Genomic DNA, 26,314 nt, shown 5'->3' with positions numbered 1-26,314 from the left:
TATAGAAACAGAAGGCTTTAAATATAAATATTCCCTTCTCCTAGGAGTTAAACCAGAACATATCAATACAAGGATCTCAGTGACTTCTGAAGAGTCAGTGACATCTCAGTTCATATTTTTACCACATATAATTGATGTTTTGCATATAAACTTCTCCTCCACGATATTTAGCAGTTCCAACTGCTAAACCTTTGACCTGGACTCATTTCTGTCAGAAGGACTTTGATCTAGTCTGCTTTCTCTTGTGAGAGTGAAAACCAGGATGGGCAGAGAGAGTGAAACTTGGGTGTAAAAACTAAAGGAGAAGCAGCCAACAACAGTAATGGGCTAAAGAAATGGAGGCTGGCGCAGAAATAGCAGACATCCAGATTTCAGAGTTCAGGGCAAGGGAAACTACAAGGGAGAAGGAAGTGGGATTCAAGCCTCAGTGTGACTTGTGATTTTATTTCAGACTGCTTGTCAACAAAGACTTTATTTATTTTTCTGGTTATTGTTGGATAATATTAAGACATATGTCAAGTTCTGACCTGCTAAAGGTGTTCAGAAGGCTTTCAGTCCTTAGCAGGAAAAAGAATTTGCCAGTCCCCCAGTTCAATACTTAACTTGGCCGTAGGCTGTCTGAGAATGCCGTGGAAGATCCAGCTGGAGCACATGGGGTTGGACATGGTCTCTGATAAAGAGAGGTGAGATCAGACCGAAACCAAGCTGTGCAGAAGCCTCTAAGTGTAAATGTCATCTGCAGCTTAATATCACATTGAAGTGAAACACATTCACAACAAGCTTTTGTGGCTTTAAGAAAGATTCGGGTGTCCTGGTGCCCTCAAGCATGGCAGATTAGTGCCTGGGATCCTTCTCCCAGCTGCTGTGGCCAGCTGACCTGAACTGTCTGTTTGGCCAGCCAGGGTGCAGAACTTCAGAAGCCCCACTAAGTACCTGAGCCCTTGGCTATGGTTACTTCTGATGACACTGGGCAGCCCTTTTCTAACTCACTCTCTCGCCCCAGATGCTTTCCTTATCCCTTATCCCATCATCTTTAAAAGTGAAGAGGAAATTGGTAAATGTTCACTGGATACCATCACTAGGCTTGCAGGGACTTGGGCTCCAGTGCAAAGCTTCTGCAGCGCCCATCTCCCCGAGAAGTGGAGTCCTCTTTAAGCTTTCACTAGCACAGCAGAAGGCTCCCAGGGTCAGTACTTCAAAGAAGTTCTGCTGGCCAGCCTGCAGAGTAGGAGAGGAACAGAGGGATTTATTTTACCTGTTTTCTGTTTCCTGATGTCAAATCTTAGTGCATGCACAAGTCAGCTTTCATAACCCAATATGGATGATGAGATATTTAGGAAGCCTTGCTGGTTTTGTTTTGCTTTTGCAGAATTGTCAGCTTGGGAACTGATCTCTTGCAAAGAGTATCCCATTTCTCATTGCTGCCTAACACACCCATCTCTCAGTGGTACAGTTTCCTATCCCCTCCATTTAATAGCCAAAGCTTCATTTTCATTCTTTATTACAATTCCTTTAGCTTTATACAGTTCACTGCTCTAACTCCAAATAATCTCCATCTGGAATATTACTTTGGCTTTCTTTTTCATATTACTGGGAATCCATTTAGTTTTGTCAGTGTTTCAGTTTGTTTAACTCTGCCTTCAATTTTTATTTTTTTTTTAAACTTTGGTGGTGAGTTGCTGGAAGATTGTTAGCTGAGTTTCTGGATGGGTTGCATTAGTTTCTCATTCTGATTTAAAGGCACAAAATGCTAAAACTTAACAGGTTGTGTCACAGCAGAGATTTCAGTTTTTCAACAGCCACAAATAATGCATTTTGAGTGTTTCTTTTGTTGTTGTTGTTGTCCTCTTAATTCTTGCAGTGCACTTGTAGTAGATACTGTCAAGATAGCTAGTTTAGATATGAACTTTCACAGCTATTCAGTTGTGTTCCCAAATCTCTGAAATTCCTCCTTGGTGCTGGAATTTCTAGTTCTGCTTTTTTTTTTTTTTTTCCCCTCATGATTATGTAGTTTCTTGTCTCAGGAGTTTCAGAAATCATTTTTCTTAATATCAGTAATATGGATTTTTATATAACTTTACTTTTCTTGCTATAAGATTGGTGTCATTCTATTCTTTTCCCTTTTATCCCTACAATATGTGTGTTAGAACAGATTTGTCTCATTACCAAAGTGCTCAAATAATGTCATGTAAATCCTTCTCTTTATGATTCCTACGCATGCAGAGCAGAAAGCAATAAAGTCAGTTATTCAGGACCAGGTTCTGTCCTCCTTTTCACAGAAGTAAAACCAGAGACCACTGCCGACTGTTCTGGAGTTGTCAAGGTATTTCAGTTCAAATTAAAACAAAATTTCTGCTTTAATGCATAGCCAGCAGGGCAGCTCTCTCATTGCCAGCAAGATATTCATTCCTAGCAGGCTTTCAACTATCTTTTCAGAATAGTTACAAAGATAGATGGTCAAATCTCTTTTTTAGCGTGTTCTGGAATTACCTGGATAATTAAGGGTGTTTTTCAAAATTCTGCAGAAATTCATTGCACTGTGAATAAAGACCACTGATTTTTATTTTTTTTTCACTTTCCCTTCAAATTTAAATGCATTATAAGTCTATTTTACTTGTTTGATCTTCCTTTCACACACCATAGAACCACGGTGCTGTTGCAGCAGGCTTTGACACCTACTGTTGCAACAATACATGTCTGTACTCTGAGGGATCATCTATAGATCTCCTCTCTCTTAACATTCTTCCCCTTCCTTGGGCCTAAAATTTGGCTTATTCATACTCTGTTCAGAGGGCTTTCTGTAATATGACTGAACAGTACTTGATGATGAAGTGAGCAGAGAAAAGGACTTTAAAAATATTATTTCTCTTTTCTATTAATTTAACACTGCTGAGTGATTTGAGGTTCTCTGTCAGAAAGTACTCAGGTTGCTGCTCTGACTTCTGTGATCTGCAGTGAATATGGTGAAAATCTAGAAGTTTGAAAAAGAGTTTTTCCTCTCCTGGAATTTCCAAGAGTCTGCTCTTGTCCAATATTATACATTTCATTCTTGGTTTGTGCATGTAACTTCGGGAAATTCTGCCCCCCCAAAAAGGACCTTTCCTTCAGTAAGTGGAACTGCGAGAGAATCCATCCAGCTCTCCTACGCTTTGCAAGTAGCTTACTCCTCACAGGTAAGCTGCCTTCTTCTGGCAGGGCAGAGCTCTTTGGCTCGCCTCCAGAGTTGCAGGGAAATCGGAGAAGGATGGTTTGTGGGCTCACAGCATTTGCCATTTCTAAACCCAGATGGGGTATCCTTCTACTAGAAGGGGTGGGCTTGATTTGTGAAACCCAGCTGCCTGTATTATGCCTGAGTGAGACAAGATGACAGATAATTCTTTCTGGCTGCAGGGCTTATGAATAAATGAAGACTTGAAGAGGCATAGAGAGAGAGTCTATGTTCTTGGGGCGGCCTTTGTCACATGAGGAACAGGAAGTATGTCCACATGCATAAGAAGCAGAGTCAGAGAGCCCTATATTACAAATTATAATTATACAAATTATTCTCTCCGAAGTTTCAAACACTTCTCTTTATACTTTTTTGAGGTAAAGATTTTCCATGGAACGCATCTGTAATTTGAACACTTCTGATACCTCTATTCCTAAATTCAGAAAATCTGAAAAGATTTATTATTTTTGCATAGTAATTGCATTGTTCTCCTGACAGAGTAGTATGTTGTACTGCAACAGGACTGACACTATGGCTGCAGAATTCCCGTGTGTCATTCATTCTGTCACAACAACTGTTTCCACCTCTGAAATTTTCTTCAGCTTCTATTGACTGATCTCATCAATGTGCCACAATAGAGACACTGAAAAACAATTGCAAATTCTGGTATTATATGTTGGCTTGCTGGAAATACTTACCCTTTTTGTGAGATAATTACTAAAAACTAATTAAATTTGCTTTAGAAAACACATGAATTGCATTATTGTTTTTAAAAATTGCAATGATTTCAAGACTCTTTTTATAGCTTCTAGACTCTTAAGAAACATAAGTTTTCCATTAAAAAAAAAATATATTTTTTTCAAAAGTAGCTGGTTTTACTCCAAATGCCAAAAGCTAAGACATTTGAGAATGTGAAAATCTTTTTCTGTTTTCATTGGCAAAGAATCCCCATTTAGAGGAAAAATCAGCAGGGAAGAATAGAGGGCTTTGCAAGAGAGCAGAGAGCATTATAAGTACATTTATTATCCTGGCACTTTTAATATTTCTTCAAATGAGTTTGTCTTACTGTTACAGCTCCCTTACAGTTAAATGCCAGTCAGGTTTTCAGTGTTCTAACACTTTTCAGGACTCAGAATCACATGATATGAAATAGTCTCTCAGAAACCCACTGTATATGTTTGCAATAAAGTCAACTGTTTTGATAACTGTTTACATTGTCTTAATCATTTCCCTTTCATTTTCCAAAAAGAAAAGCCATTTGAACTAATGATGTCTGCTAAACTGACATATAAATATCATAGTTCTTTTTTAGATGTACAGATCCTTGAGAATGACTTGGTGGCAACATTTCAAGCATGCTGCTGTTGCACACACCTAAAGCTCACCTCCTATGGCTTGTTCAACCCTTTTGTGCAATGTGCTGATTCAGTGTGTATTCCGTCCCTCCCCTCCTTGTCTGTCCAAACAATAAACTAAAAGTTCTCAGTTCCCAGTTCTGGGATAAGAGCGACCACTGAGATAGCTTTTGCATGCACAGATGAACAAATGTGTTTGTCCTCTTTGAACATCTGGCCTTTATGGTCATGTACAAGAAGCTCCACTTTTGAGAGTTAAGGATCTAGAGGCAAGCTACGGATAAATTAGGAAGGCCCCATAAAAGAGAAAACTAGAGACCTACCTCTCACCTCCTTGAAATTCATCCCATAGATTTCAGCAAAGTTATTCTTTTATACTTATTAAAACGGGAACAGAGCAAAGCTCTGAGTTTGCAGGGCTATACTTCTGACATAAACAATTCCGCCTCAATATCCAAATCCCCTCCCTGTTGTTCTGCTTTCCATGACCTGCTCTCTCCTCACTCCTTCTGCTCCTCCACTCCTTCAGTAGCTCCTGAAATTTTTCACAGGTTCTTCTCTCTTGAGGCCTAAGCTAGGAGGATCCCTCTATCTCTTTCCCTGCAGGAAAGTGCTTTTTGAGACAGAAAAATTGCATAAATATGTTGAAAAAGACTGATCATAAGGAAGGTATTCCATAACTTGTTTACACACAAAATTACTTTGCAGATCCAAAATCCGAGTTAGAGAACCCTGCTAGTTTGATTTAGCACGCATGACTTGAGTCACAAGAAGTAAACATATTCCAGACTTGTTGCTTCTGTCATCTTCCCTCTGTACATTGCTGTATGAATCAGTGAATAAGGGTGTGAAGGTCAGCTAAGTGACTCACTGAGTATATTTCGAGAGAAGTGAAGGTGGTAGAATTAGGTCTTCCTGGATACATCCATGTCTTCAAAGGCCTGCTGCCTCTTGTCTAATCCTTTGCTTTTTACTCCCATGAGGCGAGCTGAGGTGGAACATTCTCAGCCCACCAAGGCAGGAGGAAGGAAACTAGGCCTCACTGGGAGCTCTGAGGGAAGGTATTAAAGAAAGTACAAGTGGGTACCGCATTTAGGTGTTCCCATGACAGGGTTTGTCAAGCATGACAGAACCCAGCAAGCAAAACATCTGCCCTGTGTCACACAGGACACATAAGCCTTGACAGAAAGCACAGAAGAGGTTACAAAAGAACCGATCGGGCCTTCAATTCTCTCAGTGTTCAGTTTTTCTAGTACATACAGCAGAGAATCAAGACAGGGAGCTTTGCGAGCTGGCCTTTAAAAACAAACAAACAAACAAAAACCACAAAGACACAAAAAACACTCCTGCAAATGACTGCTGCATGTGCAGTAGCTCTAGCCAGTCAAGTCTGTGCTGTAATTCCTGAGCATGCTGATTCATCTGTGACCACGCAGAGTCCAAGCTGCTTTGTGGGCCCAGATCACCTTCTAGGCTCGTCACAGCCGGGGTGCTGCTGCCGAGAGCTCCAGTAAACTGGGATGCCTCACCAGCAGCCCGTATGGTGATAGCCAAAGCGGCCAGGACAGTTAATTCAGCTGCAGCCCTCAGCTAAGAAAGGAAACATCCAGGATGTTGTTGAGGGCAAAAGGTTGGCATTTGGAATGGCTGTCATTTGCTTATTTGGAAGTCTGCAAAGAAAACTGACGTTTATGTGCATCAGCCATGCCAGAGGCCCTCTGGCAGGGTGTGTGTTTTGGTTGATTCTTGTGGCATGAAGGGAAGTTCCTTCTGAGGGAGATCCCACAAGGAAAGAGGCATCCCTGGAGAGGCACTGGTTTCAAGGAGAAGTCTGATTCCCAGACAGCAGATAATCTCTTCAGATCTAGCCCATGATGTCACATGCCTAGACGTTATCATAAAGATGACTAGTGTCTGTGGAGGCGTGACTCCGAAGTGAAAGCGGGAACTGTTAAGGAAAAACCGAAGACTGAAGGGTGGTTTCCCCTTTAACAAGATCAAATAGGACTGTCAAAGATCATTGAAGCCTAGTTGTTTTTGCCAAAATGCCAAAAGCCACCCATGGGGCATGCCCATGAGGGCACAGCATTGCATTCACCCTCTTCTAAGATACAATACTTTCCTTGCAGCTGCTTTTATTTCAGACTGGATGGCTAAGTGAGCAGATCTTGCAATGATTTGCCTTTCCAGACCCACTTTTGGTATAGGGGATTCCTGTTGCTTCGCAGAAGTTAGAGTACAGAGTAGGAGTGGTGTGTGGGATTGCTCTCACACCAGGTTCGCTACTGCTGAAGTTTAACCTGGAGCTACCAGTAAAACTGAGGTTTCCAGGGTAGACCAGGGGGACAAGACACCGAGTGTGCTGTGCTTGAGCAGCCATAAGAACCTGAAGAGCCTGATAATCTGAAACCCAACATTTTGTTTCGGTACTGCTAATGACAAGTATTCAAAATTCATGAGGCAGACACTCCAGATCATAAGGTTTTGTCATCATTGTTGTTATATCTTTCGGGGCTCTTTTTACTTTCTTTTAGAATGTGTAATTTTTCTTTGACATTACACAACTAAGTGTGACATTATGTCATTCCAGGACTTAGATTTAGGAAATCCACATCATCCCACTATCATAAAATACATGATAAGATTATGTGTTTGTAGAGCAATGATGAAAGTTTCGGGTTACTTTTATTTTATTTAGCTCCACTTCTTTCATGGAATTGTTTGAGTCACATGGCATGAAGTGTATTTAAATCATTTCTGGAAAGAAATTTGTAGATGTAGAAAACTTCATTGAGATTTGCAAGTCATGTAACTTACTGGGTCTTGCTGGGATGGTGTTAACTTTCCCTGCAGTGGTCCATATAGCGTTGTGTTCTGCACTTGTAGCTAGAACAGCATTGGTATCACACTGAAGTTTTGTCTACTGCTGCATAATACTGGAACAGCATCAAGACTCCCTCCAACGTTCCCCAAGAGCCAGTAGGCTGGGGGTGGGCAAGATGTGGGGAGGGGACATCACCAGGCAGTTGACCTAAACCGACCAAAGGGATATCCATACCATATGGTGTTACACTCAGCAATAAAAGTTGGGAAAGGGGAAGAAGAGGGGGGGCCTCTTGTTATGAAGACATCTTTCCCAAACAACCATTACGCATATTGAGGCTCTGCTTCCCAGGGCATGGCTGAACATCACTCATTGATATTGATGGGAAGTAGAGAACAATTTTTTTCTCTCTCTGTGCTTCCGCACAGCCTTTGCTTGTTGTTTCCCTCTTTCTTTAACCTTTAATTAAATTATCCTTATCTCAACCCATGAGCCTTTTTTTTTTCTTTCCAGCATCCTTTCTTCTCCCCCTCTTCTGAGGAGACGGGGGAGTGAGAGAGCAGTTGTGGTGGAATTCAGCTACCCAGCAAGGTAAAACCACCACAAAAACCAGTACATTCTTCTCATCACACAGTGGCTTCAATTCTCACAAGAGTCTACTCACATTTAAATAAAGACAGTCTTCGATGCCACTGAAATCTCATAAATCCTTAATCAAAGGACTCCACTGCCTTTGATTGCATGAAAGCAGTCAGGTGACTGCAAGACTGCTACTCTTCACCGTGGCTTACATACAGATTATAGATACACTATATACAGTTTTTGGTTGCATGTGAGAGCTCATGACCTTCTGGGTTTCCTTTCATGTGCCAAAACATGAAGGGCTGCTTGTTCTCCTAATGATCCATTTAACTAAGACAAAGGAAACCCTTTTATTCTACTCAGAAAATACAAGCTTTGAACTTCAAATGAATCCCATTTTCCCAGCTAGGCAGACATCTTGGGAGGAATCAGGACAGATCTGGACTAGGTATCTATGCCATTTAGATGCCCTAGGTTGTTAAGGGATCTACATTGGACTGACAGGTATGATAAGGACTTACAGAAGATCTAAGCCCTTCTTCAGCAGCAACTGAAGGCTGGTCAGGATATAAGAAGACATGAGATGCTTCTGATTAGGCAACAGAATCACCTAATATTTAACATTCAGAGCTGCACCGAAACAGGATGGCTGAGGAAATTCACAGAGTCTGTAGTGTTCACCATCTCCTATATCTGTATATGCAAGCAATCAATTTTAGAAGAGCTGTTGATTTTGCACACATTTCAGGGACTGTGTCTTATTCAGGAGCTAGTGCTGATCAGTTGCCTCTCTGTCCTTTACATTTTTCCCATTAATTGTTCATGAAGTCTTGCAAAGCTGATAGAAGGCACACACAGGAGCCAGAGTCTGAGGTAACACATATCATGCTACTGAGCAGACACTAGAAATAGTATGTGACTGAACAGGATTACTTAGGAGACACAAGCAACAATGCAGGATTGCATTGTCCTCATTTCTTTACTGGGATGTTCCATGCCAGCGGGCATGGTGCTCAGAGTGGTCATGAAAATTAATTAAAAAATAGCTGCTTGGCCTGTCTTTGGCTGGCTACTGCAACAAGCTATGGTATGCCTTCAGAGAAGGCTTTTTTCCCCTGTATAGAAAACATGGCAGGATGTTATCGGGTAATAGATAAAGAATTCACCATACAGGAACTTCTTTGTCCCTGAAGCAGCAGCAGGAACTTCTTGTAGATCTTCCGTAAACCTAAAGCTCAAAGCAAAAGGACAGAGAAGGTTTCATGCAGGATGACCAGCAGTCTCTCCAATTCTTGCATTTGTGGCCAACCTGAGAGCTACAAGAGCTTCCATCCAGATCCAGGCACACAGAGTAGTGCCAGGAGGAAACCTCGTAACCCTTGCTCCTCAACAGCATGATCCCAGCAAGGCAGGCTTTGTCCCTGTTCTGGGACTGCTGAGAGAAACAATGCCTCCTACCAATGTCACTCCTTGCTGAGAAGAATTACTGTGTTTATTCAAAACAATAGCAAGACTCCTTTTGACTTAGTAGAAAAAAGTTTCTTCTTTGGAGAAACAAAGGAGTAGCTTTGTATTTCCAGACTGAGTAGCTCTTATCCCAAGGGACTGGAAAAGACTCCAGCTATTAGTGATTCATCAGTGGATGGTCAGGCAGGACTTTCTGTTTCCTTGAAATGTTTGATGGAAATGCCAGAATATGACCTATTAATAATATTTAAAATTGGAAAGTTACTCCTAAACTTTGAAGACAACTCTCTTGGTCATAAGTAATGTTTGCCACCTACAATCTCTTTGAGTGGACAACTTGAAGTAAAGTGGACAGCAGGTAACATGCAGCTATACGGAGAAATCAACCCTTTGTAATACTTCCATATTTATTCTTTCACTCATGAACATTGAGGCTGCTTGTGTAGTCCACATGCATATCCTAAAGTCTTAAACTCACTGAATGCAGACACTAACAAACAATCTGGGGGTACAAGGGGTGGTGGGAACGCTGCAGACATCTGTCACTGTGATAACACAAGTTAAGTACTTTGTTCTGCCTTCAGTTTCCTGACGACAGGAGTGGAAAACAATTACTGTTTTCCCAACTGGATTCTGAGTTTATTGTCCTGGGAACATTCCTTGCAGCTGACAGCTAAAAAGAGAAGAAAGTATTCTACCAGATGTCCTTCTAGTTCTTCTACTGTTTATTCCTCCTGCCAATTTGGAAGCCTGTTTATTTGGTTTATTAAATATTACAGCTTACTCTTTAAAATATCATACAGCAGAACTGGAAGAACTACATACTCAACCACTACGTTTTCTCCCTTTGTTCAGCTGTTATCTGACAAGGTCATTATTTATAGAGTGTAGACACCTTCAAGACACAATATGGCAATAAATTGTTCTCTTTTTAGTATCAGTTGTAAAATCTGCAGGATGACTGACAATTATGAACACCTTAGGAAATGAGGTAAGAATATTTAATACTGGATTCTGACATCTATATTCTGTGTTGGAGGCATGATCTCTGTAGCAGGATGTGCATAACAAATGAATGGGAGCCTATGAAATGTTTCATTCTTACAGCTCCACTGCCTCTTCCTCTTACCAAATGATAGTCACTATTAGAAATCTTCTTTCTTCTTCTGTTTTTGCATCAAAGAGGAAAAGATAATTATTATCTTTTGTACATCTAGGCAGCTGGAGATCTTCTTAAGCACTTGCTTCAATAAAGTGTACACTCCTGCCCCTGTGGTCCTTCCATGGCATAATTCAGTGAAGAACGTGTCTTTCACAGGACCTTATATCCTGTATTGGTCTGTACTTCAAAAATATATATGATACAAAGTTTTAAATAATTTCAGTGCATGTATTTTTACTGGCTCTTTGCAGACATTGATCAATGCCTGTGCAATAATAAAAGCTTTGGAGTGACTCATCTTAAACCTCCTTTTAGCCATACCCCAGGGGAGAAGCAGAGGGTGAGTATGTAGCCTTTCAGCATGCATACTCACAACTCAGCAAAATTAGAAATCCAACATATGCTAAAGTTAAAATCAGAACCTTGTACTTTGCCATCAGTACTCTGAAGGATAAAGGTCACAGGGTCCCACCTGGTTTGGTATCCTCTATAGTACATACAGAGCCTGATCAGAATTGCTAATGGAAGATCTGTGGGCTCCCTCCTACTCTGAGTGATACTCCACCAGTTTTCCTTCTTTTCCCATCTCTACTATCTATTGCCATGTGCTGTATTGGACACAAGTGGAAGCACAAGGAAAAATGACAATATGTTGTTTTCAAACTCAGAAATATGAGAATGATCCTTCTCTGAGTAACCTTCAGTTCTTGGGAGCAATAAAGGTTTGCAAAAGGCTCAGGAATAACTTCTTCATCTTCCTCTGAGCCATACTACAGTGAGCATTCTAGTTCATTTATGTTTTTGAATCATTCAGTCCTATTCTAGGAGGGAGATAAATTCCAGGAAAGTATGTTTACTCTTCTTAGTTGAAGGAGGTAAGTGCATAGACACAGCAGATCAAAACTACTTTGCAGACAATTAACAAAATATAGTCAATTAAATGAGGAAACTCTGCAGTGCAGAGCTAAACTTGGCAGTCCAAACCCATTTCCAGGCATTCCTCAAAACGGAATTATTTCTGTTATTCAGAAGTTCTGGATTTAAAGCTTCACATTGTAACAATGAGCACGGTTAATCAGCTTGAACATCAGGCAAACTTGTAAATATTCAGAGAGAGTTCAAAACAAAGTGAAAATAACCCTTGAGAATTTAGCTAGGATTGCAAACAAGCAGTGATTTAAATAGAGCTACAGTCTGACATCCTTCTACAATCCTCCTGTTACTTATTTGATTTCTGTACTTTGCCTGTTATGACACTCCAGACATACACATTAGGATACTAAACACACAGAAGATGAACTAACATTATGTTAAAAATGACCCTTAAAGAAATCCCTCTCCCACAGAAGAAAAAGCGACAGCCTCCCCTTTTGATCCTTCCTTTCAGAGAAAGCCTCAGGGCACATCTCTACCAGAAGCCTTTTCCCCACAGAACCTGTATTGTTTCATATTGGCTGACGTTAATGTCATGAGAGCGCATCCTGGTTGTTTTTTTGCCAGGGGCTGAATTTAAATGGAGGATTGTTTTCTTTGGGGAGGATAGTTTTATTCAGGTGACAGAAAGGCCAGGTTTTGCTGGCTAACATCAAATGTGTATACGAATACATGCAAATCAACAGTGACAAAAGGTATCTTCTGTTGATAAATCTTTCTAGAACAGACCAGATGTTTTCCAGCAACTCTGGAAGTCTTACAGGATTTTGGGAACAAAGGGGAAGGCTTAAACTCAAGAGCTCACCTTTGAAAACAGTTACCCACGAGACCTTCATGTTTGAGGCAAGCAACTAAGTTGATCTCACCAACTTAGGAAAAGAGACAGAAGAGCAGAATCCTCAAAGGGCACATCCATTTACAATCACAAACATGCTCAGATGGAGCATAAAGTATGGGTTTTGTTCAAAGCGTAGTTGTAGCATCATGGAGCTAGCTCCTATCAGCATCTTAAATGGATTCTGCATCCTATACTTAGGTACGTATTAGTGTTGTTTAAAGTGCTGTTAGCACCAAAGCTAACTGAATGAGACCTCAGGTATAAGACAGTCAGCCTAGCACAACTAAATAGATATGTCCTTACACATACAAAGCCCAAGCCTTACAGCACTTTTATGGCAAAATGAACACCTTAAGTTATAGCTGACAATGAAGTGGAATCTGTAAAGGGAGATGAAATATGCTCTATGTATGATACAATACAGAGCACAGGCACACCCCTCTTGTATTAGCTTGGATTACCTTTGTTCTGTTGAGAAAAAGTGCCATGGTCCAAGATGGAAGTGAGAAATGTATGGAGTAAGGCAGCACGGTCCTTGTCCAAGGCAGGTATCACAGACTGGTAGTCAGGCACTAGGGGGTCCAGCCTCCACTGCAATTTGTGCATCCAGAGGCAGCCAAGGAATGCAAGCTCTAGGGGAAAAAAAAAAAAAAAAAGAGGAAAAAAGAGGTAGGCATATTGTTAAATTGATGGGAAAGGTCACATATCTGTCACTTCGTCTGTGTAAAGTAAATACAGTTTTTTCCTGAAATTTGACAGCATTAATGAGACTTAGAGATCTATATCTGTGTCCTGGTTTCCTCGAGACGCAGGCCTGTAGGGAAGAGGAGAGACTTTCTTCGTACTGCCGGAGTTGTTTAGCCACTTCATCCACTGTGGGTTCCTCATCCTCTTTCCAGGCCATTATTGCCAATGAGCTGGCTTTAGATATTGCTGAACGAGAAAAGTGGCCAGTTCTCTATCTCTATACTGATTCATGGATGGTAGCAAATGCCCTGTGGGGGTGGTTACAGCAATGGAAGCAGAACAACTGGGAGCACAGGGGCAAACCCATCTGGGCTGCTGCATTGTGGCAAGATATTGCTGCCCGGGTAGAGAACCTGGTTGTAAAGGTACGCCATGTAGATGCTCATGTGCCCAAAAATCAGGCTACTGAAGAACATCAGAACAACCAGCAGGTGGATCAGGCTGCTAAGATTGAAGTGGCTCAGGTGGACCTGGACTGGCAACATAAAGGTGAATTATTTATAGCCCGATGGGCCCATGACACCTCAGGCCATCAAGGTAGAGATGCAACATACAGATGGGCTCGTGATCGAGGGGTGGACCTGACCATGGACACTATAGCACAGGTTATTCATGATTGTGAAACGTGCTGCAATCAAGCAAGCCAAACGGTCAAAGCCTCTTTGGTATGGAGGACGATGGCTGAAATATAAATATGGAGAGGCCTGGCAGATTGATTACATCACACTCCCTCAAACCCGCAACGGCAAGCGCCACGTACTTACAATGGTGGAAGCAGCCACCGGATGGCTGGAAACATATCCTGTGCCCCATGCCACCGCCCGGAACACTATCCTGGGCCTTGAAAAGCAAGTCCTATGGCGACATGGCACCCCAGAGAGAATTGAGTCAGACAACGGGACTCATTTCCGAAACAACCTTATAGACACTTGGGCCAAAGAACATGGTATTGAGTGGGTGTATCACATCCCCTATCATGCACCAGCCTCTGGAAAAGTTGAACGATACAATGGACTGTTGAAGACTACACTGAAAGCAATGGGTGCTGGGACATTCAAAAATTGGGATACACATTTGGCAAAGGCCACCTGGTTAGTCAATACCAGGGGATCTGCCAACCAAGCTGGACCTGCCCAATCAAACCTATTACGCACTGTAGAAGGGGATAAAGTTCCTGTAGTGCACGTAAGAAACATGCTGGGTAAAACAGTCTGGGCTACTCCTGCCTCAGGAAAAGGCAAACCCATTCGTGGAATTGCTTTTGCTCAGGGACCTGGATGCACTTGGTGGGTAATGCAAAAGAATGGGGAGGTCCGGTGAGTACCTCAAGGGGATTTGATACTGGGTGAGAATAGCCCATGAGTTGAATTGTAGTATGTTAATTATTATATAATACTGTATGTCATCACTACCATGATTGCTATATATCATAGATGAAAATGGTGATTAATTAGAATGTATTGGACAGAGTGTAACCTGAGCATGACATAAATGGTATGGAATAAGGGGTGGATATCTGTCCTGGTTCCAGTTAGGACAGAGTTAAGTAGCTCATAGTAGCTGGTAGGGTGCTATGTTTTGGATTAGGATGAGAAGAGCGCTGATAACATGCTGATGTTTTAATTGTTGCAGAGCAGTGCTTATACCAGGCCAAGGACTTTTCGGCTTCTCGCTCTGTCCTGCCAGCGAGCAGGCTAGGGGTGCAGCAGGAGCTGGGAGGGAACAGACCCAGGACAGCTGACCCAAACTGGCCAAAGGGGTATTCCATACCATCTGACGTCATGCTAAACAATATATAGGGGTGGCTGGCCGGGGTGGGGGGGCCGGCTGCTCGGGGATAGGCTGGGCATCGGTCAGCGGGTGGTGAGCAATTGCATTGTGCATCACTTGTTTCGTACACATTATTATTAGTAATACTATTATCATTATTATTATTATCATTGTTATTATTATTTTCCTGTCTTAATAAACTGTTTTCATCTCAACTCACCGGCTTCACTTTCCTGTTTCTCTCCCCCATCCCAGAGAGGGAGGGGGGAGGGTAAGCGAACGGCTGTTTGGTGTTTAGCTGCCGGCCGGGTTAAACCACAACAATCTGGAAGGGATTTCCTGGTATCATTCAGTCCAATCCCCAGTACCAACACAGAATGAAGTGTATCAAGCTATTCCTGACAGACACTTATTTCATGACAGCTTCCAATGAAAGTGATTCCACAGGGACAGCAACTAGCATCCCCTCACACTAGTTCATTGTCCTTCTAACTAGATTTTGTTTTTCTAGTGGCTAAGCTAAATCTTTCATTACAAAATTCAGATAATAGCTTCTTAATGTCTTACCTGCACTGGACATAGACAACAGTTGAATCAACTTCAACTTCATAACAACTGAAAATATACTTAGCGGATTGCTCTCTCTCTACTTCTCTCAGTTCCCTAGTTCCCTCTTTTTTTTCCTTTTTTTCTTTTTTTTTTTTTTTAGCCTAACTTCCTTCTTTTCTGTCTTTTCTTGGAGCTTAGGTTTTCTGAACTGCCTGTCATTTCTACTGCTTTTCTTCCCATTGTCTAGCTTTTCGTCCCTTTTGAAACACAGTACCCAAAACAGAACACTTTATTCCAGCTGTGGAAGAACAATCCAGTGCCGAGCAGACCAGAAAAATGACCTTCTTTGGCTTATGTATGGCCCTATTATTAACATTTCCCAGAACATCATTTGTCTGTTTTGCAATCCTGTCACAGAACTTGACTCATACTAAGCTTATGACCCGTGTAACCCCAGGTTTTCCTCTACAGAAAGCACTGCATGAGGATTTTGAGCTCACTCTCAAGGACAGACTAGGGTAGATCACGTTGTGTTGTGACAGCTGTGAGGAAAGAGAGCCTCAGGGCCTATATCTACCAGCCACTACCAGACCAGACATAGCTGAAAAAGGTGCTGTCAATTATTTTGCACCAAAACCCGGGTGGTATCAGTCCTCAGAGAAAGGCTTGATCCTGCCACCTGTTTTATGAGTATAGTCTTGCATTCATCAAATTATTTAATATAACAACAAATGGGCTGAAACAAATGTAAATGGAGTCCATAAGCAGAGGGCAGTGTGGAACAGAGATATCATGAGCATGCAGATCATTTTATACACTTACAGGATTTCAGTCTCAAGACTGTCATGCCTATTACCCTTACCCTAAGTATGCTGAATAAAGAACAGCAAAAGGTTGTTCATGCTACTAATTGTTTATTTTTCTTCAGGCATCTTCTCCTCGCCTCACTTCTGCCTCTGAATTAGCACAGGATTCACCCCACCTAACTGAGCTAAACCTGGCGTCATCTCAAAGCTTGCCTTTTAGGCCTCCTCTGCAGTCCAGGAGAGGAAGGACTACCTACCGAGCTCTGCATTCATCCCACTCCAAAATAAATGTTTTAGATACATGGAGTGTATCACCTTCTGAAAATGGTGTCTCCATTGACTAGCGACGAGCATACAGGACAACACAGGACCAGATGTCTACTTCTCAGACAGCCATAGCAAGGCAATCACAGTTATTTCCTTAATGATGGCTCGAGCTCTCTAGTCCAGCTGATTACTTTTCCAGAACAGCGCTTATAATCTGTTCCATGCATAGCCAAACTCATGATGTATGAGAATCCACATAGTTTAATTTAAATGCTGAATATCCTCTCTGTTCTCTGTCTTCCACACATCCTCTGCCTCTATCTCCAGTTATCTATAGCAAATTGTCTTTTCCCAGCCATTCCTGGCAATACCTCAATAGCCAGCAGCTGGGTCACATTCATGGAGTCACAAGAACAAGACAAAGCTATCAGTTAAAAAATGATATCACCTCTCCCTGACTTTCATTTGGTCTGGCATAAACCAACAATGGGATGTAATTTATTTTTTTTGCCTGACTACATTTCTCAAAGCACGTAGAAGGAAGTGTAATTTGCTATCACAGCATTTTTTTCCTTTTCACACTTGGCTAACCACACTCTACATTTCACACAGATCTTTTCAGTCAGCTGCTGCAAGTCATGGTCTCAACATATCAGAAATCAGAGACTACGCTGCCTCAGTTTTCTTAGAAGCCATAGCACTCTACACTAAAACTAAATAGTTTTTACTGATTTTATTAAAACAAATGTTTTGGTAGCAAAATTCATAAACTACAAAATGTTGACAGAATAGCTCAGCTAATAGATTTTTGAAGAGTAGCTTATATAACTATACAGTACATGTATATGTAATTATGGTTCTGCTTCTGGAGGAATCCATGCGAGAGCTGGAAGGTCAGCATCATTTCCTAGAAAGACTGATAACCATCAGCTAAGTTTGGGACACAGAGGGCTGCAGTTATGGAATGGGTCAGAAGCTGACATTAACCTGGAACAAGAGCAGAAAATCATTTTCTCCACCCAAGCTGTGCCTGCAGATTCATTTAACACCACAACTTATTTCCCTGACAAGTATTCTACATTTGCCTCTAATGGATATAGAAATGTCCTTCTGAATTGATCAATTAGTTCAGTGTAACATCATAAGAGAGAGAAGGAACTGGAAGTTACAAGCACCAAAAGCTTTTTGAATATCCTGCTCTGGTATATTTTTATTCTCCACCTTGAAAAACTTAATTGCGTGAAATTAATTAGTTAATAGTTCCCAACACCACTAGCTTTATTGCAGCTGAAATCTTTGTAGTGCTGTTGTGCTCGGTGGTCTAGAGTTTATCTATTTTTTTAACACTAGGTGGTGCCAAGGGACCACACATATCGAAAAGCTGACTGAAGAAGCAAAAACGTTCAATTTAAAGGCAGTATAGGTGCCATAGGGTCCGTGTTTTGTTCTGTGAATTAGTTCAATTTCTACTGTTAAAATGTCTTGTTGCCTAGGAAGTGACAGGAAAAATTCTATACAAGATGACAATAATTCAAGTAAACTCAGAGCTAATTTGGTGCTGTAGTCTACGGAGCAGACAGTAATTCAGCAGTGAAGTTTCAATACATGGATATTACCTGCATGTGCAAGTCCAGAATCATTTGATCCAAAACCTTTTCTCTGACAGTGATTGGTACAAAGTGTTTCAAAGGAACCTTCAAGAGCCTCATGGCAAGCAAACAGTCAGACTCATAGCCTTGGTCTTAGCCTGGTGCCTAGCACATACAGATTGGCTTAAGCTCCAGTTTATGAAGCCAAACTTCCCCCAGAGGTGTTTCTAATTCAAAAAAATTGGATGTTCATGCTAGATATATAAATATTAGCTGACCTATTTTATAAGTTAACTACAGACACCAACTGCAATGTTAAAAAATACAAAAGATTTCAAACTATCCATGCTTATATAATAACGAAGGTTCTAATAATCATTAACTTTTCCTAGATTTAGTACTTTCTAGAGTAGAAAGTATCATATTCGCTCATCTGATAGTCTTACTGGTCTCAGCATATGTGACCAAACTCTTTGACTAATGAGTGAGAAACAAATTTACAATCATTTTAAATCAGAAATGCACAATGTCTACCACACGCTGCTTTAGAGCAGTATTTGGGAATAGAGGTATTCCACGAGGGACTTCCTATGAAACTAGTATCTGTGAGATAATCATGTTGATAGTTTGCAGGAAGACTGTCATTAAGTTACCAGCAGGAAAGGAAAGAGAGAGAAGGAATATCTGACACCTCATTAGCATGTCTATTCTGATACTCTTTTGTTTTAAGTTATTGACGCTTTTCTCTTTTTCCAGTACAGATTTGCCTGTTTGTATACAGTTAGATTTCTGTGGAAAGAGGAATTTATGCCTGCCAAGGACATGCAAGAGGGTGCAAGTACGTTTTTCTAGGTTTCTGGGGAAGGTCTCAGTTCATGGAGTTATTTGTCAGTACAGGTGCTGGATCCTGGCCATGCTATCTGAATAGTTATCATAAGGAACATCTCGTACATGTCAATGTAGCTGCACAGAGCGTCTGTTTTCTTAGTGAAGTGAGTACAATTTCTTAGATCCTTCTGGCTAAGTCTTTCAGAAGCTTCCTTGGATCTGCTCTTGATGCATAATTGTTCCCTGGGAAGCGGAATGTGATTTCTGCACAGTGCTGTGCCTCAGTGTCCTTTGTGGCTGCAGAATGTATGTAAATAGATCAATTTACTTTTAGAAGACCAGTCTGCAAGACTGCAGATACCCTCTTGCAGGTATTTCTCAAGCAGGCTTACAAAGAGCAAGGCCTGGTCCATAGGCAACGGAAATGATGTGATGTAGCTCACCATAAAGGGGACTGAGCACACAGAAAGCACTGTATCTGTGTTGCTGTTATATCTTGTAATTACGATAACTATGCTGCCTCAACAAAGTCACACACAGAACCTACGGTGGGAGGGTGCATAAGACAGAAAAACATACCGGGGGGAATACAACATTATACCTGTGCCCAACTGGTGCTGATGCTTAAAGACTCAACGAAGATTACAACAGCTGTGAAGAATGAGGAGAGGTCAATAATACATAACAGTCTGGATAGCATGATAAACCGGACACAAGCAGAAAATATAATAAAACATAAGTTACAGATGTAGGAAGAAGGAATGCAGATCATAATCATACAACAGGTGAAAGATAGAAGATCTGTCCTGAGAAGGTGACATTGGAAAAGACTTGGGATTGAATAAGGTGGGTTGTCTTCTTGGCACTAGCTACTTGCTTCTAATGCGATTCTGTAGCCAAGAGGGCTAATGCTATCCATAAATGTACTTCTAAATCAAAAGAGAAGAAGCCTATTTGACATCTGTGTGATTAATCTCCACCAAATTCAGTGCTGAGACACTGAGAAGGCTTAAATAAGACTCACAATTACCATTAAAAATTGGAAAACGTTTTGTAGTGAAAAATGTCAGCAACTTACTTTGCTTTGATTCTGAAACAAACCTAAATCTGTAATCTCTTGTGCAGTTCCTCTGCAGATTAGCATTACTCCACATTCCCGCTGAGTCCAATGCTCCAAGCTTACAGTACCTGGGCAGAGTAGGTTCCTAGGACGGGGTCATTTTCAATCTTCCTTTGACACAGCTACATTTCGCAAAGATGGGTTAAATATTCCTAAAGAAAGAGAGTGTGAGTGACAGAAAATAAGTCCTTTACCCATTCAGTAGGGATCTAAAGGGAATAAGGACCGCAGTTCTCCTTTCAGCCACCTCCAGGGTGAAGTCACGTCCACCCAAGCAGCTCACTGTGGTGACTCCACCACCCAGGGAAGCCCAGGTAAATAGAGCTGTGCGCTGTGGCAGTGGGAAAGCTGGTGTCTTGGCTTACTGGTATCTGCAGGATGGGCATTAGCTTGTCTCAAAACCCATGCTGAAGCCTCAGATTGCTGACAGGACATTCATATGTCCTCATTTCCCATGATTATGCGAGTGGTCCTTGCCACTAACACTGTGCAATGATGGCATCTGAAGACCCGAGTTGCTGCTGACACATGACTACAACTCATGCTATCTGGGAATGAGTGGCTTTTGTGGGCCAAATGCATCCTGTTGCCCAGACATTGAGCAGTCTTGCCTTAAGCATTCCTTCACAGTCTCATTTCTGAGCATTGTAATTGTAGATCTTCTGCCAAAGACTGATTAGCTTCAAAAGGCCAACTTCAGTTTCTAGGTGTCCTGACAAAACCACCTACACAGCATCAACTCAAGCCCAAAGTCAGGAATATGCAAACTAAATGATACTGCTGTAGTGCTCAGTAAGCAAGATTTCCACGCTAGCAAACAAAACATCAAATAAATAGTTTTATTTATAGTTAGCCCTATAACTTAACCCTTTTTAACTGGAGACTAGAGAAAAGGAAAAATAGCAGCACATCCACTAGATATACCTGGATAGTATGTAATACTATCAACCACATCACTCCCAGTAAGAGGCTGGAAATATATCCGTCCTCATTCTCCAAAAGTTATCAAGGCTGGCTGAGATAACCAGCTACTGCTCACCATTCAAAGTTCAGGCTCAAAACAGATGAACTGATGAGCTGGTGTATGAGCAGCCCGTGAAGAGGATGTCCATCCTTTAGACTTGGCAACCAGCTTACAAAAAGAAAGTCAGAACACATCATAATTTTCAACCTACAAGACAGAACTATTATAGAGTGATAAAATGGCCCTGGATGTCAGAACTGCATTTCCTAACTACCTCTTTTTTTTTTCCCTATTAAAACCAAACTTATAATGTTATACAAATCATGCCAAAAACTTCAGCTCCAAAATGGTGAGTTTTATATACATGCTGAACTACAAAACTATGTTTATGTAAAATGAAGTAGGAGTTAAGCTCAGAATAAGGAATAATGAGATCTTGATTCAGATCACAGCTCGTTTACCAGTTAATGACCGCTAACAAATTTCATAAGCTACCTACATCTGAATTTGTCATTTGGAAAAAAAAAATCGTAGTATTACATGCTTCACAGTGAAGCTATAAGGTCTAGTCTATTGAACTGTGAAGTGTGGTGAGATACTGAGAATATGTTCGGAACAAATAAGATTTATTTGAAAGTACAGAAAATGATCTGAACACAAAACAGATTTGGATAAATTAATAGGAGGAATATATACTCTGTTTCACTCTATTAGGATGGATGGCATTTTGCCTGGAATATGAGTCACAGGAGAACTTTATATTCTAAGTGTAAGACATTGCTAGGCAAGACAGGGAGGGGAGTAGTAATCTGGAGGATAAATTGCAGGAAGAAATAAGTAGGAATACGCTGAAATGATAGCAATAATGCATGAAGAACTACGTTAAAACAAAGGTAAATTGTATCTTATTACTCTGAAAGCAATTCAAGCTAAAAGGCTCAAGGATTCTGCTGAGAGAATAGAATATAACATGTGAGAGCTGAGGACGACACATCTCAGGCTGGGAGACCTGGCTCTGGAAAGAATTTTCAGTAGAGTTTAGATGCATCACAGTCTGAGCTCTCATGAGTCATGGCAAAACCTTCATTAACCCATGTAGGCCCAAATAAACAGTTGCAATACTAACTGCAACTCCCAGCTCTCCCAGAGAACAATGAAGGAATAGCAGAAACAGCCTTGGGAAAGGGAAAAAAAAAAAAAAAAAAAAAAAAAAACTTTGACGAAAGTGAAATGTGAGAAAAGCCAGAGACTCAAAATCCACGAGGAGATTCCAACTGGCCAAGGCATCACACAAAAAGGGCATTCTGATCCTGCAATGGCACAAGGGCTGACAGCAGGTATTTTTAGCTGAAAAGGGATGATTGGAACAAGAGAGCTGCAAGTGGAGAGAGAAAGCCTCGCCATAGTGAAAGAGGCTTGCTGTGAAGGTCCTCCCACTTAAATCAAACGCAGGATTGTACCAACAGAACCAACACCAAAAAGGAGCTTCTTGTTGTGGCTTGTGAACATCTTTTAGCGCTGGTGAGAGGCCAAAAGGCCAGCACAGCGGGTTGTGCTCTGCACTGAGGACTGTGGAAAGGCACACACAGATGCCTGCAGCTGTTCCCTTGGGTGATGCTAACCGGCGTAGCTCTGCTGGTTACATGGCCCAGCCCAGCCCCAGCTCCGCACGGGCTGTGCATAGGCAGCGCTGGCAGGAACAGCAAGGACGGCTCTAGCCGAGGCTCTCTACACTCGGTAGGCACTCAAAGCCAGGGAGCCTACCAAAAGATAAAACCCATGGGCTGATAACTAATATTGCTATGCAGCATGTTTAACTAGTGCTGTGCGGAAATGTTTCAATTGTCCAAAAATGTTAAGCTACCACCAAACCTGGTACTTGCCATAGGGTTAATGCAAAGAGCTACCATGCTGCTTCTGGGCTGCTACAGCATGGTTTGCTACTCCATGGTAACTTGTTCATGTTCTAGACCTCACCAAAGTTTCACATACACCCTTTGGAGGGATAAGGACTGTTTGGTGAGCACTGAGTTTTACCTCCTTCTCTTCTGGCATGCTAGCAGTGATGGCATTTATGGCTACACGTTGACTTCTGCACTTTCTTGAAGCATCCCATGTTTGCAGGTTGACAATCCATTTGTTTGTTAGTGAAACACTATTCATTGCTTCTATAAAGGATCCCCATGCCACAAGAGCTAGGTGCCAAGTCTTTGGCTTTATAGTATTCCCAACAGCCTTCTTGCTCTCACTTTCCCCCTGTGTCATCACCTACATTTGGATATAGCAACCAAAAAAGCATCTCCATCCACAGTCCTGGCCAGTTCAACGCTAACTGGATATGCAAGCCAAGAACAGAGGAAAACCAAGAGGCAGGCAAGCCAACAGAGGCAAGGCAACCCAAGAACAGAGGGGAGAAGACAGCAGTATCACTAGAGCTGCAAATGATCAGCACAATAACTGAAACATTAAATAACTTAGCATCAGTGAACACTGTGCTTCTGCTGATGATCATGCATGGAAACCCTGAGATCTTGTCAGCTTTGATCATCTTAACCTCTGTGTTATGCTTCTGTTATAAAAAGAGAAAAATACCAGTCCGGGATGCATTAAAATAAGTATCTTATGTAAGCCTAGAACTGATTAATCCGCTGTATTCAGCAATGATGAGGCCTCAGTTGGATCCCTATGTCCTATTTGTGTATCACTCTTCAAGAAATGTGCAGGCAAGCTAGGTAGCACACAGGAGAAGCAACCAAAGTGACAAGAAGTTTAAAAAACATGACCTGTAAGGCAAGTTTGAAAGAACAGATTTCAAAAAAGAGAAAAACTGAGTTAGGCAAATGATAAATTTTCTAAAGGGAAGTAAGGATAAGAGGATATTTAGTAACTTTCTTTCCTTTCGCCTTTGAGTTGGATCAGTTTTAAGTGGTTTCATTTTCAACATGGGAGATCTATGCAGGGTAAGTGTTCTAGTACAAGAGTCCTGAAAGAAGCCCCCAGAAGCTTCTGTCAGTAATGGGTGAGATAAACGTATGCTAGGAATGATCTACAGAACTCCTATCCTGCCTTGGTGGGCTAGGAGGGTTAAACTGGGGGCTCTGTGGGGGACTCCTGCACCCCCCAGTTCCTGTGAAACCACGTTTGCTCCCGGGGTGGCTGGAAGGGACGTCTGGCTAACAAGTAAGATGTCAGCTGAATCTGTGCAAGCGAGTAGTGGCATCATAACCGAGGCTGTAAAGGCTGAAAGAAAAGAAACCAGAGACTTCAAATAGAAGTCTCACAAAGAAGAACACCCAAAAGCTAAATCGGTGGACTGATCTCCCTGGCAGCATCAGTTGACTAAGCCTCAGGGGGAGAACACTGCAGTGAAAGGGTAAGGGGCCACATCAGAAGCAGTAGAAAGGGAAAGGAATTTGAAAATGAAGTGAGGCCACAGGCCATCGGGCTTTTGAGAGTGCAACAAGAGAAGTCTCAGTGGAGAGGAGTGAAGCAAAGCCATGCTAGAGGGTGTTCTGGATGGAATCAGAGATGTGTTGGAGGCAAGGAATGCGATTAACAATTCAATGTTACTCAGATCTCGTCTCCTCTGGAAACATATGGCATTACAATAATCACCACAAGGAACTCTTCGAAACTAAGCACACAAAAACCACAAAAGCATGTCAGGGCTGAAATGAGGAAAGCTGTGAGTGACATTTCTGAGTGACAGCAGGACAAAGCAGACAAACTGCCAGTGTACGACTGCTACATTTCATCTTTACTGCTTGCCAAATGCAGCACTCTGCAGTGTCATTAACAGAATCCAGTCTTAATAAATGTCATTTGTGAAGAGCATTCACAGACCCTGATTTAACGCATCTATTACCAACATTACAAAAATCCTGGTCTGAGTCACTTTTGATTGAATGTGTTCACACAGATGGCAGTCAGATATGCAAATATTACATCCATAGGACTTATGGAAAATTACTTCTTGCAGCAATAACCTGGTCAAAAGATACATCTAGAAATTTTTACACATTAAACAGCCTAAAAATATGTTTGATAATTTAATTTAGGTTTTACTTACTGCTTTTTTAAAATCTACTCACTTATGTTTTCAATGACAAAACAATTCTCCCCCACCCTTTGATGCACTTTGCCTGGATTTATTTACAATGCTGTGCACATGCCCTCTGAATTTTGGTTTGGCAATGTATTAAGCTTATTACCCAGGGTCTCACTCTAGGCTGTCAGTTTTATTTAGATTCCATCCAGATTTTAAACTTATGCCTAGGCTTTGATTTATCTGGCTTGGTTCAATGCCCAGTGAAGTTAATGGAAAGTTCCTATTGACCTGAAACGAAGTTAGATTGAGGCATGTTTATGTGCCCAGCTTGATCTGACATCAAAATTCTTTTTTCCATTAGGTTCTCCATATTTAAAGTGGGTTAGCAAACTGTCACAAAGTCCTGAATTGTTTTCTGAGCACAGAGACGTGAAAAAGAGCACTGCTCGTGAAGCTCTGCTCCAGCTCTTATTGAAATGACCAGAAACTGTTTCATTTACTGCAGTGGAAGCTGAGCTGGAGCTGAGTATCAGTTACATTCATTCCAGGATTTATTCCAGAAAGTAAAAATCTAATATAAAAAACAGATGGTTTTGCCCTTTCTGGGTCTTTATTGAATTGGAGAGAAGGTAGGATCTCAGTGCTGTTCACAATTGCATGAATTTCATGACATGCAATCTCTTGACTTAACTTTCCAGAGTTAGGTGAAACTCTCAGCTTTCATTTAAAAAAAAAAAAAAAAAAAGAAAGTATGAAGTAAGTTAACTGCCTTTAGCACTACAGAGAAAGGTAGAAAAACATAAATCTTAAGACCTCAAAAATAAGAAGGCCATGTCCACCCCCCTAAAATGACTTGTGGTGAAATGCTATGATTTTTAAATCAGCTTCATAGTTTGGAGGTCTGATTCACTTTGAAATGCTTGGTATTGCTAATGCCTCTGTCTCACTATGCTGGACAATTTATTCCCCGTGCCTTGACTTTTCCCAAAGACTCTCAACAGAATCAGAACTCCCATCATGCCAGAGACTGTCAAAATAAAAAAAATACCACCACCCAAAATTTTAAAAGGAGGAAAGACATGTAGCATGTTGGAAAAATTAAGTTTATCACAAGATAATATGGAAAGGGATAAAAAATTGCTGTTTAAACTCAAGCATTATAGTCTGCCTTGATTCCTGTATAAATCAAACCGTAAGATTTGTAACATGTAAGATGTGAGAAGATCTGCAAAAATGTGTAAGAATGCATGAGGTTAT

The 26,314-nt window shown here is 41.3% G+C and overlaps 1 protein-coding gene across 5 annotated transcripts in view; it reads right to left on the bottom strand.

Annotated features, from left to right (window-relative positions):
• CRIPT (CXXC repeat containing interactor of PDZ3 domain) overlaps positions 1 to 26,314 on the bottom strand; it is a 65,421-nt gene that overhangs the window by 16,211 nt on the left and 22,896 nt on the right. For 4 of the 5 annotated variants that reach the window (XM_080588266.1, XM_080588268.1, XM_080588267.1 and 1 more), the window contains exon 5: positions 12,831 to 13,001. In XM_080588266.1, the coding sequence (XP_080444392.1) occupies positions 12,831 to 13,001 (171 nt within the window). Of the gene's footprint in view, positions 1 to 1,094; positions 1,219 to 12,830; positions 13,002 to 26,314 lie in introns of those variants that run through there. The other variant, XM_080588265.1, reaches the window with a different exon arrangement.

The sequence above is a fragment of the Anser brachyrhynchus genome, assembly GCF_964034855.1.
Source record: "Anser brachyrhynchus genome assembly, chromosome: 3".
NCBI classification, from domain to species: Eukaryota; Metazoa; Chordata; class Aves; order Anseriformes; family Anatidae; genus Anser; species Anser brachyrhynchus.
This window is presented reverse-complemented; position numbering and strand designations above follow the sequence as displayed.